The sequence below is a fragment of the Neopelma chrysocephalum genome, unplaced genomic scaffold (assembly GCF_003984885.1).
Source record: "Neopelma chrysocephalum unplaced genomic scaffold, ASM398488v2 Primary Assembly neopelma1_59, whole genome shotgun sequence".
In the NCBI taxonomy this organism is placed as follows: domain Eukaryota; kingdom Metazoa; phylum Chordata; class Aves; order Passeriformes; family Pipridae; genus Neopelma; species Neopelma chrysocephalum.
The window spans coordinates 15540588-15554478 of NW_020897714.1; the positions used below are offsets into that span (position 1 = coordinate 15540588).

Below are 13891 nucleotides of genomic sequence, written 5' to 3' on the forward strand. Positions count from 1 at the left end.
AGTAGCTGGCAATCCATAATGTGCTCTGACAAGATGCAAATAGGCTGGCAGTGACCAGTGACCTTTGAAATCTTCTTGGGATGTCTTCCTAGACAGGTTGTGTCCTACTGAGATGGTGCTAAACTCTCCATCACTCCTTCTTTCCTCCTCCCATTCTTCATAACTGCCTCCTTCTTCGCTGGCTCACTAAGCCTAGGACCTACCTTAAAGTTTAGATTAATTTCATATAAAGAAACGTGATATGTCCTTTCCTAAGAAGCCTCAGGATTTTACACTGAAACAAAAGTAGGAAGGACATGAGGAACTGTCTCAGGGCTTATCATGGCCCACCCCACAGTGACTGCACTGTGTTGCCTTTCACTGGGTGAGCCACTCATCCCTGCAGGCCCTTATGTACTTCTGTGAGGTGTGGAAGAGAGGACTCTCCTGCAGGTGTCTTGTGGCAATCTCCACATGTGATATTCAAAAAGAACCAGCACCCAGAAGTAAGCCCTAAACCAACCAACCAAACAAAATTAACATGCAGATAAGGCATCTGTGGGCAGTCAGACTTCAGCACAGGCATATACATCCACTCCTCCCTTTTTGAGAAGGAGCACAAACTTCATGAGGTGGGAGGGATTTCCAAGTTTTAGGGGCTCTGTGTAGGGACAGTGCTTGGTGTGGATAGGCCTTGATCTCAATTTCTTATCAGGATAATAAAATACTCCCAGTGAGTAATATTTAAATAACAAATGAAGTCATGAACACGTTGGAGATACACGAGGATTTGGATGGGATTGTGCCGATAGGTGTGTCGGGCCAGAGGCATAATATGTAGAGTAAGGGGGAATATATCATTGCCTTTGTTCATTAACAGTTTGGGCCAGAATTTCGACAAAGTGACTCAGCGCTTGCGAGCAAACAGAACTGAGGCTCCAGAGAGCAAGGCTGGAATGAGCAAGACACAAGGAAAGTCAAGCTGGCCTTTTCAGGAAAGGAGCTGGCTGGCACAGGTGGAAGGGACAAGCAGAGTAGACAAGTCCCCACATGCAGTCTCAGCACCCAGCAAGAGCCCCGAGGAAACCATCTCTGGAGCCAAGCTTGCAACCACTCTCCCTCAGGGCACTGTGGGCCCGTTCACACTCCACAGCCTCTCGTGTCTCACTTTGCAACCAGTTATCTGGTGAGAAAGCACGCAAAGAGACAAAAGGCTTGGAGCAGGGAGGGGATGCACTGCTATTCATAGTCCCGGTCCCCACCCACGGGTGCCAGGACTCAGACAGGGGAGCTCCTTATCAGGTGCTTGACTGAGCAGCATTCAGTCCCAGCCCAGGGCTGGGACAGGCAGCGGCTCCATCTCCACCCCGACGCAGAGGTGAGTGCCCCACTGACGTCAGGAGGTCTTACTTCATTTCCTGGCACAGGGACCGAATTTTCATAGCCGTGTCCTGTGGGAGAGGAGAGGCGGTGGAACTGGAATAGGCGTGCTCAGCCCCACCTCCGCAGCCCTCCAGCTGTTAAAGCTCCCACGAAGGGCGGGCGCGGAGCTCCTGCTGGGCCGGGGTTGCGGAAGCGGCGGTGTCTGTGTTACTGCTGCACTGGAAACTTGCCTCTTGCAGACGGAGCCTCCCTGTTACCTACCCAGAAAGGTAATTCAAGGCAATGTTTTACAGGATCCAGGGCAGGCCTGCCTTCTGCAGCTGGGATGGGATGGCGTGCAGGACCATGGCTCTGGAGGGTGGGAGAGCAGGGGCATGGGGTGCCACAGTGCATGGGATTGCCAGCCGGAGCTGGTGGGTGGGGGGTGTTATGAGAGACATTCCCGGGAAAGTATTTGAAATTTGTGGGTGGATGAGTGTATTTTATGCACAAGTATCCATGAGAGAGGAGGGTCAGGGTGGAGGGAGAGTACTCAGCAGTCAAGCGAGAGCCATGATTTGGGATGTGCTGTATAAGTTACCACAGCACAGACTCCTTTGCACTGACTGCAGAACCCCTTGGAATTCCTAGACACTTCTGTAGGTGCTGGATGAGCACGCTCAGCTTCTGGGGGACAACAGTCACCCAAGTAGACAGGGCAGAGATGCTTCATGACTCATCATGCCTCATAGAACATCTACCCCTGAAAAAAAAGAAAAGGCAGTAAAAATTATTACAAGTGGCCCAGTTCCCCAAGTCAGCAAGGTTCTTTCCATCCTATTTGTTCCAATGGCCATCGTGGCTGGCTATGGCAAGTACCACTTGCAGTAAGCACCAGTCAGGACTCAAAGAAATGGGTGTGCTCTGTGCTGCCATGTCTCATGCTGGCTCTCTGGGCTCTGCACGTGCCCCAACAGTGAGCACCAGTCTGTATCTGCCAGAGCTGTGAACAGATAAGCTAATCTGTTCAATAGTAAATGTCTGGATAAAATTTTAGCGTTTGCTCTACAGATTTTCAAAAAGGTTCATTATTTGTTACTCAGAAATATCCAGATAACTCTCAGCTATTTGTGCAAGAGACAAATCCCCAAAATTTAGTGAACAATGATTTCTGAAAACTCCTGCATATGTTATTCACTTATTCTGTTCTTTCCATGGGAGTCCGAAGTTCCTGCATATTTGAATAATTTGCATTTTATTGTAGTCAGCTTTTTGAAGAGCTGTACATCTCCTTTTACACAGTGAGGTTAAAACCTGGAAGAATATTCCACCATTTCAGTTATAAGCAGGCACATTGGAGCACATGTGGGGCTGAAAGTGAGTCAGTGATATTTTCGCCCTTTGTTCATCCCTTGATTAGATCAATTGTCATTATTGAGAACAGTCTGCACTCCCTAAAATCTGTTGGAAGGGCTTTAGAACCAGCTTCATAATTGCAGTATGTTGTTCTGGAGGGAGAAAATCAAGGCAAATGCCATAGTGAGCAATAAAGTCTAAATTTTGCAAGGTTAATTTTTTTTGTTTGTCTGTCAGAAAGCCCCTGGTTTTCCAGTGTCGGTCACCTTTAAGCACAGGTTCGCCCATGTTTCATTCTGTTATTGTATCTAAACTCCTATTTTGATAGATTTTAGTGACCCGAGGCTAACTGATCAATTTGGTAGAAAGCAGTACCTGGTCCCTGGGATCTAATGTACCATGAAGTACCCAACCCCTTGTGCAGTAGTTTCTGCATATGCTTCAAGCTCCCAAGGAGATAGGGAACTTAATTCCCCTCAGCGATGGGCAGAGCTCACCTAAACAGCTGTCTTAAGCCCTCTTTATCCCCTGGCGAGACAGGCTTACTCAGACAGCACTGAAATCCTTACAAGGAGACAGCAGGAATGTGCTAGGTGCATTAGGGACCTTGACATCATTGACTTGTGGACTCCTCACATGGTAACTTGCTGGTTACTTCTCATGCAATGAACAGCATTAGCTCTGACATGTCAGGCCTCTAGTCAGTGCAAGGCAATATCTTGGGGAGGAGACTGAGGTCTTCAAGACACTTCTTATTGCTGCACTGCCATGAAAAAGGAGGAATATGAGTTTAGGGATAATGGTTGGTGGCCTATATTTGCTATTTAATTTGGAGTGAGAAGAGCTAAGCCAGAGATATCCAGGTTAGTTATCTGGAGGATAAAAGGCGGTAAGGTTCCCCCTTCACTCATAATAGTAAAGGCATTACAGTTCCCTCTTTATTTATCCCAGTAAACCACAGCCAAAAGTGCTTTAGAGGTAGTAAAAGGAAAACAAACAGAATAACAAGTTTCCTGTTCTGCACTGTTCATCTCTGAACCTCACTGGTACAAGGTACTGATGTTGTTTGGACTTGTCAAAAAAGGGTAAACTGTGTTATGACTAACAGCTGCTCTTGTATCACAGAAGTGACAAGGCAGCTCTGCACTGCAGAGCACCAAGCTAATGCCTGTGAAAGTGCCTCACCTTTTCCCTGTTCCCCACGCTCCTACAACATTGCACAACCTCAGGCACAGTGCAGAGGACATTCAAGGTGATTTGCCTCCTGCTGAGGGGCTTGGCTTGTCCTTGATAGATAGTCTATATCAAACAAGGAGATGGCTCTGCTCCCACGGCCCCATGTCCTTAGCACTGTGGTGAGGTGAGGATGGAGGTCTATCCTGCCTCTCGTTCCTCAGTGCTGGCAGCACCCAGATGGTTGATATGACAGCCTGTGTCTTTTCTTCTACAGCTTTGAAGAAACATTTCACAGGGAGGTTGTTCAGGAAAGCAAGAGGATGACAACATCACCTCCCCAAGGCTGCGGCAGCATCCATGCTGACTACTACCTGCTCTGTGACACAGAGATGGCCTGGGGGATTGTCCTGGAGTCGCTGGCTGCAGCAGGCATCCTCATCACCATTTTCCTCATCTGCTCGCTCTTCTTTCTCATCTGCAAAGTCCAAGACAACAGCAAGCGGCACATGATCTCCGTCTATTTTTTCTTTCTCTTAGGCACACTCGGCATTTTTGGTCTCACTTTTGCCTTCATCATTAAACTCAATGACAGGACTCGCCCCACTCGCTTCTTCCTATTTGGAGTCATCTTTGCTCTCTGCTTCTCGTGCCTCCTCACCCATGCCTGTAACCTCAGCAAACTAGTGAGAGGAAGAAAGCCCTTCTCCTGGCGGGTGCTGCTGCTCCTCATTGTTTCCTTTGCCCTGGTACAAGTTGTGATCAGTATTGAGTACTTAGTCACCATGCTAGTAAATCAGAAAGACAATTTTCTGAATATGTCTCGGGAGGATACCAACAAGGACTTTGTCATGCTTTTGATCTACGTGCTCTTCTTGATGGCTCTGACCTTCTTGGTTTCCATTTTCACATTCTGTGGGTCATACAAAAGCTGGAAGAGGCACGGGGCGCACATCTTTGTCACTGTCCTGTTCTCCATTGCCATTTGGGTAGTGTGGATCACTATGCTCACAAAAGGCAATACAGTTTTAAAAAAAGAAACCTGGGATGATCCTGTCGTGGCCATTGCTCTGGTGTCCAATGGTTGGATTTTCCTGATAATGTATATCGTCCCTGAAATTTGCTTCCTCACTGCTCCTCTGAAGCTAGAGGACTACCCTCCAGAAAATGACTTCTGCCAGCCCAAATTCATAAAGCAGGCAACCGGCGTGGACAACCGTGCCTACACCCAAGATGAAATTGTGCAAGGTATGATGAAGTGAATGACTCCATTGTCCCCCAGCCCAAAGCATGCAAGTACCACTCTTGAGCTAAAAGGGGTAGGAGGGCTACAAGAAAAGACTTGAAGATGATAGGTAATTTAGAGATAGGAAAAAGTTTCATAGCGATTAAACTTCAGAAATACACACGAAAATTAATCTCCAGACAAGACGGAAATGAGTAAGGACCAATGCAGATGCCGAAGATGTGTAGGACGAGTGACTGAGTAGGAGACTAGCTGCATATGGCTGAAACATAACTCCTTACAACCCTGCTGTGTCAGGGAAGTCCATGTAAAAAATCAGGAGAGTTTTTTGTCTCTTAGTGATGTACCAGCTCATCAGACCTCTTCAGGTTATACCTTGGAGGTTATTTATTCCAGTTCTGATCTCATTGCCATTATCCATTTAAGAATGAACCCATCATCCAAAAAGGAGGCAACGAGGTCTTCCTTTTCTGTATCAGTCTCCTGCCTATTTGGACAAAGCAAAATGTTTTATCAGTTGAGGCTTCCCAAATCTATGGGCAGGAGATGTGATTCCCCTCCCTGTGGATCTGCTACTGAGATCACATTTGTCACCTGGAGTGAAACACCCAGGTTTGTAAAAGAATAGCCAAGAAAAGTTGTGCTCTCCCAGGGAATACTGCAGACGGGGTCTTGTGCATACAAATGGGAGGGATTTGGCTGGTGATGGTGACAGTAATTGTGAGGCAACAGGAGGTGTCTAAACTCCAAGGCTACCTATGTCCTGTTGTTTGCAATACCATTCATTCCTGTTTTCAGAAGGAAATATTTAATAAGTCATCCACCTATGGATTTTAACCCATTCCTGCCTATGTATTGTATAGTTGGTCAAGTCTAAAAGCAGCTGCTTATGTAGCCCCCGGCCCTTTGAATCTCCCTTGATGTGGTATTTCCAAGCTACTGTATAATGCTGATGCACTAACTTTCCCCTCATCTTGTTTTGTGACCCAGGAAACACAGGAGACCCCAGCTACTCCCCATACACTTCTCACTTTCAGATGAAGGTAAGTTCATGCCCCCTGTCATCTCTTTCACCACATGGAGGCTATTATTCGGGCACTGAAGGCAAGGAAAGTAGAAGGGCCAAAGACAGACGGAGCTCGAGCAGGCTCTGTGGAGGCAGACAGGTGCTTTGCATGGAGCCAGGTCATACCATGATGTGTTCATGGAGGTGCCTGTGGCTGGGGGGAAGGAGCTGTGACATGTCCAGGGACATGGGAACGCAAGAAAGGTCCCAAGGTAAAGTCTGAGGTGTAGTTTTTAATATTTCAGGCTTTGATATCACATTTTTGAGCACAGTTCCTGCAGTAGACTGTGTCCTTTCCTAAGGAGATCGTGCTTATTTCCCCAGCCCATGCCCTGAATGTATTCCCACCTGCAGACACTGGACACTGCAGTACAGATCCCGTATGGGCAGTCTGCATGTCCACCTGTCCATTCACCAGTCCTCCTTCAGACCACAGCCTACCCAAGTCTAGTAGTTCACATCAGGTCCCCATGTGTCCTCTGGTGACACATCTTCATCACTGATTTGTTCTGCCAGGATCCTCTTTCACTGCCTCATTGATCACATTCTCAGGAAACCTTCAGCTCTGTTTCTCCCTCCCCTCCTTTGTTAAGCCCTATTCTATTACTTCTCTCCAGTTTTCAAAGGCAAAGACTTTTATGCTTCCTTTTCAGGCCATCGAACCCCAGAATGATTTCTCCATCCCTCGCGCCAAGGCCCGGACAAGCCCATACCATGACTACACTGGTGGGAAAAGCCCCATGTAGCAGCTCCACAGGGAGCAAAGACACTAAGTGCCCACCAGCAGAGGCATGGGGAGTGGGCCACGTGGTCACAAGTGAGATGATCCTTCAGAAGAGAGAGTCAACCCACCACCAAAAAAGAGAGGGATCCTCTTCCCCCACACAGGCACCCCTGTAGTCCCCTCTCATTCTTCAAACCCAGCTTTCAGACACTGCTCTGGCCATCCTGTCCCTGCGCACTCTGTGTCTCCATGAAATGGAGCTTCTCTCTTCTGACAGAGGATTGTCCTGGCCTATTTTCAGCAGGAATGCTGTAAGGCTAGAGAAGCAGGAAGATTGTCCGCTGGGTCTGCAACTGGCTCTGCCCCAGAGAGGACTTGCTTTAATCAGCTTGTGAGTATGCCTGCACCTCACATCTGATAGGAGAAGAGGCAGGACCAGGAGCATCAACCCTACACATCCCCTACTCCTGCCCCCCCATGAAGACATCTGAGGTACTATTGAGGACACCCTTATCTATCCACTGTTACTTTTGTGCCCACTCCCAGCCCTGCCTGGCTCTCCTCCAGAGATCAGTGTAGAAGAGACAGACAGAGAGAGAAAGTATTCTTTTTTCATTTTCGTAATTGCTTCCAACACCTTCCTCATCATCTAGGGACCATGGTGGAGAGGGGGAAGAAAATTTAAAGACATAAAAAGAGCTACACCTATTTACCCTGACAAATTTTTCAGTTCGCGCTTCAGCGTCAGCCTCCCTCCTGGCTCTGACTCCTCACCACATGCCCCAGCTGAACTCCCCAGGAGGAGCCCAACCCCACAAATGAGGGGTTTGGGTCCCTTCTCACCCCTGCCACTGCAGGCTGTGGATCCACGAAGACAAAACCCCTTCGATACATCTCTTTGCAATACCCTGGTGGGATTTAATCTTGTGAACCTTGGAGCTCTGCCTCCTTCTGAGTGTGTCTGTGGCATTAACACAAACATTTCCCAAGCAGCCAGGTTACAGAGGGCGGACACCCTTCTTCCCAAGTGTGAGTAAGCATGAGCATCTGCACGTCTGTGTGCGTGTGTGTGTGTGTGTGTGTGGACTGCACCCTGGTGATGAGCAATGAGTCTGCAGAGTTGAATCATTCTGTAGCCTGCTTTGCATTTGATAAATAGCTTTCCATGATATTTCATACATAACTACAGAGAGCTCTCCAAGTGGGTGTGTATGGTACACTGGTGTCTGACACAGCTATGTATTTATTTAGTACTTTGTATGTGGAATATTTAATTAATAAAAACCAAAACAGCCTATGAGAAACTGGTGTTCTGTCTTGGGAATGTGATTCCTGCAAAGGGTGGTGGAGTGACAGCAATAGCTCTCCATGGGTTGGAGTGGGCCACCTGGGAGGTTGCACTTGGAGCAAAAATGACAAAGAGATGCTGGCTTCTTTGAAGCTGTCATTGTGGATGTAAGATCAGCTGCTTGAGAGTGCAGGAGAAGGGTTAGTAGCTTCTCCATTCTACTTTTCTTGAATGAAGAAAGTTGATTCAATGTTAAAGGTGCTTAAGAAGTGAATAAATATAAAACCAAGCCATGGCAAGCAAATGCTGGAGGAAAGATGCGAACTTTTCATCACTGCATGTGTCTGTATCTGCTGTGTCAATACTCCTGTATTTATTCACTTGTGTCTTGTTGGGTATTTGCACAATCAAGAACAGGAAAGGAACACAAGGTATGTAATTCAGTTTGTAAAAAGATGTCTTTCTGATGTTCCTAATACATGTAATATTTTTATTTGAAAGTAGAAAACAATATCAAAGCAAAACAATTATGTCTGAAGATGATAATGACAATAATGATAATAACAATTTTTTAACTACCTGATGGTGTGAGGCTATAATCTCCCTTTTTAGAGGATCCTCTCTCATGAGATTTTACATGATATGTAATGCTACCACATGTCCATATGCTCTTGCCCTTTCCTCAGGCACAGTGCTGTCTAGAATATGTCAGTCTGGGCCTTCCCCACTCTTCCTACCAGCACTGAAAGGCAACAGAGGGACATTTGAGGCTTCTGAATCACTTGGCATGAAAAAGAGCCCTCCTAAGGATTGGTTTGAAATGTGTCACCAGATAACTTGCCTTTTTCTAGTAAATTTGAGGTGGAAATAATGCTAACTCCCCTCCTCTTCTCCCCTCCACCTAACAGTCCACAGGTGTAACACAGGATGGGAGAGAAAACTCAAGGCTGCTAAAGTAACACTGGGGAGGAGGCAGGGAAAAGGGGTGTGTGAAGCCACAATGCAACTTCTTGACTTGCAGACTGAAGATAGGAGGGATGTGCTTGAAACAACGAACTTTAAAGAAATTTGGTTTTCAAGTAGATGTGGTGTCACTGATGGCTTAAATGTAGATAATGTCCCAGGATGATTCAAAAATGTGTTAAAACAGAGCCAGCTCCCCTGCTTCAGTGCACTCTGGTGGAGCAAAGGGACAGGTTAATGGGAGAAATAAGACTGAAGTGTGCTCTTACTGTGCGTGTTTTCCATAACCCAAGCACTTACTGACTCCTTCACTAACTGCCACAGAACAGAAAGTCCCTCCCAATGCACCTTGGCCCCAGAGGGAGCAGAACTAGAAGGGATGAGAGACACCATATGCATCCCCATCGATTCAGGGCATGGTGATTTTCTTGATTACTTGGCTGTTACTGTGTATGCTGCTTGGCAGAGAATGAAAATCTCCTTCCATGGATTTACAGTGCCTTTTAGAGTAGTTTTTTTAAACCTCTGTAATGACACAAATACTAATCTGCCCAGAGCTATTTTGCACTTGTTCAATATTAAGGCAGCTTTGGGTGAGGGCCGATTTAATGCCAAAATAAATATGAATTTCTGTGGAACTTGGCACTAGTAGGAAAGGAGTGCTGCTGCTCTGAGGATTTCTCACACTTCAGGAGAGACTTTTGGGAAAACAGCAGTTTCCTCTCTTCTTATAATTGAACCAAACCAGTTGGCCACTTAGTCACACACACACACATGTCCCAGGGAAATCCTAAACTGGTGGGGCCAGACAGACTAGACCCAAAAGGCGCAGGTGGGTTGAGGAGGCAGGAAGGTTGTCTAATCTTTGTGCTGTTTTTTCTTAAAATCTGCTCACTGGAAGGCCTGTAAACCCAGTAAGGCTCATCCCTACCCACTCTCCTGCAAAAGGCTCCCTTAGTGGTGGTGGTTGCAGGTATGCTGCATTCAGGGCCCTCTGGTTTCTGGTCCCTCCTCTCCCTGTTCGAGGAGACTAGAGCATCAGAAACGTACACACCAGAGAAGGGTTGGCACAGAGCACACTTGGATTATGAAAGCAGCCAGGATTATCGGGAGATAGGATAAACTCTGCTGAACTTCAGGTCAGGGGTGTCATGGGAAAAGAGTAAAGAATGACAAAAACACTGCTCAGTCCCAGGACCTTCAGGGTCACCATCCCATGGCCTTGCCAGGACTGTAGGGCTCCACGTGCCTGGCCAGGAGTGAACATGAATGGTGCAATAAACCCTTGGAGCACAGACACAGGTCAGTGGTGCCACGGCCTGGAATGGGGAAGGATCTTGCGGGGTTTACTTCCCAAATGCTCCCTGGTTTGCCAAAAAGCTCCCCTTCTGGCAGCTGGTGCCAGTGCCACCCTCCCTAACAAGATGTTTCTTTGGGAGGCATTCACCCTCTCCCCACAAATCCTGTAGCTCTTGTTGTGGTACAGGGGTCATGAGTCCCCCTTCTTCAGCTGGGACTACTCTCTCCAGGCTCACAGGGCCAGGGGATCACTTTAATCAGATCTGCTCCCCAAGGAACAAAATCACAGGGTCATATCTTGGATGTGGCAACTTTTGGTCCAACTGAGCATGTTGTTCCTTTGTCAAAGGTGACTGACTGTCTCACAACAGGGCTGACATTACAGATGATGTGGCCAGTGCCCAATGACAGTAGTCACCTCCTCCCACACAAACCCTACACTGTATGTTTCAGTGTGTGTCATCATACTGGACCAGAAAAAAGGTAGCTGAAGAGGAGAAATACATCCTATTTTTCTGGCCCCGATAGAGGCAAAGTAAACAGCTGGGAGCACAGTCTCCTTCAGCCATCCCAAGTAACTGCACTACAGCCCATAAACAGCACCTTGAGGGGAACAACAGCCAGAGGAGCAAGGGGCAGCATTAAATCCCCTACATTTCCACTGGGCCAGGTGGGCTGCTTAGCTTACACTCTTCTCCTCCACACACACACTCCCCAGGGAGGGACTGGCTTTGCAGCTTCTTAAAGACAAACATGAGATCTAAAAGCTGCCAGTGTGAAGGTAATGTGTGGGTAACACGTGAGATGCCTCTTGCTTTATTCTGCCCCAAGCTCCCTTCAAAGCTCCTTTCACACACATGCAGGGAGCTGGTGGTCCTGAGAAACAACAGAGTTCTTCCTCATTTCCAGATCTTTCCTACATTTTAGTAGGTTTAGCAGTATTATAGAGTCACACAAAGGCTCCAGTCAGATGGGACCTCTATAGAGGTCTAGTCTAGTAAGTCTTCAGGCAGAAGCCCTGAAGAAGGCTCAAGTCAAAGCTAGACCAGATTTGAGGTAAGCTTTGAATATCTCCAAAGGTGGAGATCACACAGCTTTTCAGGGTTCCTGTGCTGGTGTCTGACCACCCTCACTGGTATCTTTTTTAAACTTGTGTCTAATCAGAATTTCCCTTGTTGCAACTTCTCTGTCATCCCCAAGACCTTTCAGTGTGTACCTCTAAGAGAAGTCTGGTCCCATCTTCTCTATAGGATCCATTTAGTTAATAGACAAAAGCAACCCCCTTAGCCTTTCTCCTGGTGGCTGAGCAGGTCCCTCAGTCTTTCCTCCTGGTGACATGCTCTAAGCAGCTCCCAGCTGTCTCAGTGGCCCCCCTGCCAGACTTGTTCCACTTGATCAAGCTCTGTTGCAGTGAGAGACCCAAACTGGACACAGTACTCCACATACAACCTCACGAGCACTAAATAAAAGGGAATAACCAACTCCCTCACCTTGCTGACTTCACTCCTACTCATGCAGCCTGGTATGTGGTTGGCATACATTGCCATAAGTGCGCATCGCTGGACAATGCCTTCTTCAGATTAATTTTCCCCAGCACCAGTTACTCCCTTTGCCCTGGAGGAGCTTGTGTGATTATAAATAGAAGAGAGTCAACAGTCCTGAGGTTCCATCTCTAAGGCAGGTTGTTTCCGGCAGGAGCCACAAATAGCACCCAAGGCCACACAGCTGAAGGTTGCAGTGGTAGCTGCCTCTCCCAGCAGAAAGCCCTGGAGAAGGAAACCCAAAGGCCCCTGCTCTAATTTGCCTGCTTTCTGGGGCTCTGAACGCAAAGTGGAGTGGTGCCTCTACGGCAGCAAGCCCAGCCCTTTTGTACCACCTGGTCTGCATCACTCCACCCTGCTGGGGTTGGTGAGCTGTTGGTGACCAGCTGTGCTCAGTGAAGCTGTGCATTCTGGGCCACCCAACCACAGGGACTTGCTGCCTCTGCCTCAAGGCAGTCTTTGCCACTGCACTGAGCAATGCAGGACAATGGCCGTGAGAGGCTCGCCTGGGGGTCCCTGCCCCCCTCCAGCCATTTTGGTACCTGTGTGCCTGGGACATGTCCTGTCCCCTCTCCCTCCCTGAAGCACATTCACCCTTCTGTACCCAGGACTCTCCTACTCAGGAACCTTTCCCTCCCCTAAAGTCAATATGCTTTGCCACATGCAGTTTCTAGGGCAACTGGTGTTTGCTTTGCTTTTGCTATGGTGATGAGTGAAGCACTGTGCTAGATATAAGCACCATTTTCTGCAAAATGCTTTCTGAAGTGCCAGGCATGGAGCAGGAGCTGCCATCCTGGCTGGCCAGGCTGATTTTATTTGTATCTACGTCCAGAGTCAGCCAGGCAGAGCTGGTAACCGGTGCATTTGAGGAGAAAGCAAAGGCTGTGGCTTACAAAATGGGCATCTTGTTTTCTAATTAATTAGTCAAGAGCTGAAATAGAATGCTCTGTCTCTAACATATGTCACTGTCTGTTGTTTCTCCCTCAAAACAGTCTGTAGTGAGGATCAAATGATTGAGTATAAAGAAATGCTGAAAAATTTCTGTGAGATCTCTAATCATGCAGAGAAAGGGACGTGGGTAGCATCCTGGGCTCTGGTACTGCTCCTTGCTTGGTGCTGTAAGCAACTACATTTTCCTGCGAATCAGCTCTCTATTGCTTTCGCCAGGCTGAACAAACACATGCTTGAATCTCTGTGTCACTTGGGTGTTGCTCAGAGTCACTTGGGCATCCCACGGTGCCCCTATAATCAAAAAAACAGGCTGTTCCTGCAGGCTCTTCGGTTTTAGCAGTGTCGAACCACCCTCTCTCACTGCCTGTTTGCCATATCGTCAGCCCCTAACTCAGCTACTTGAGACTGGCGCCAAGGGAGCCATGAGACACGCAGGATCCAGGATGATTCCAGCACCCACCGGCTACCTACGGTGCTCTCCAGAGCAGTGGGCCCCGCCCCACCGCGCTAATTCTGGCAGGATTGAAATCGAACCCCTCGAAAACAGGGAGGAGGCTGGTTTTAGGCTTCTACTTCCGCAAAGGAAGCGGAGGCAACGCCACCAAGAAGGTCGGTGCGAGGAAAAGAGCCGGCGGCCGTGCCGGGAGGACCCGAAGCCGCCGGGCGGCTCCTGCGGGCGCTCCGCCGTTGGCCGCCGGGTGGCGCCGTTGCCCCGCGGAGCCCCCGCGGCTGCGGCCGCCCCCGGGCCCGGCCCCGCCGGGATCCGCGCAGGGATGGGCGGGAGCGGGGGCCTGATCCTGCCGCGGGGGAAAACATACTTTGTTCTAATTAAAAAAAAAACCAAACATCCCAGACAGAAAACCCCTCATCTCGTTAAAGCTTTAGTGGAAAAAAAGAAAGAAAAGAAAAGAAAAGAAAAGAAAAGAAAAGAAAAGAAAAGAAA

The 13891-nt window shown here is 48.1% G+C and overlaps 1 protein-coding gene across 1 annotated transcript; it reads left to right on the forward strand.

Annotated features, from left to right (window-relative positions):
* The first annotated feature begins 1462 nt into the window (after positions 1–1462).
* Positions 1463–8210, forward strand: LOC113966303 (retinoic acid-induced protein 3-like). Its single transcript, XM_027680847.1, has 4 exons — positions 1463–1631; positions 4148–5118; positions 6107–6159; positions 6836–8210. Exons 2-4 carry the CDS (start codon positions 4194–4196, stop codon positions 6926–6928), a joined length of 1071 nt encoding a protein of 356 aa, XP_027536648.1. The 5' UTR covers positions 1463–1631; positions 4148–4193; the 3' UTR covers positions 6929–8210.
* The last annotated feature ends 5681 nt before the right edge of the window (positions 8211–13891 follow it).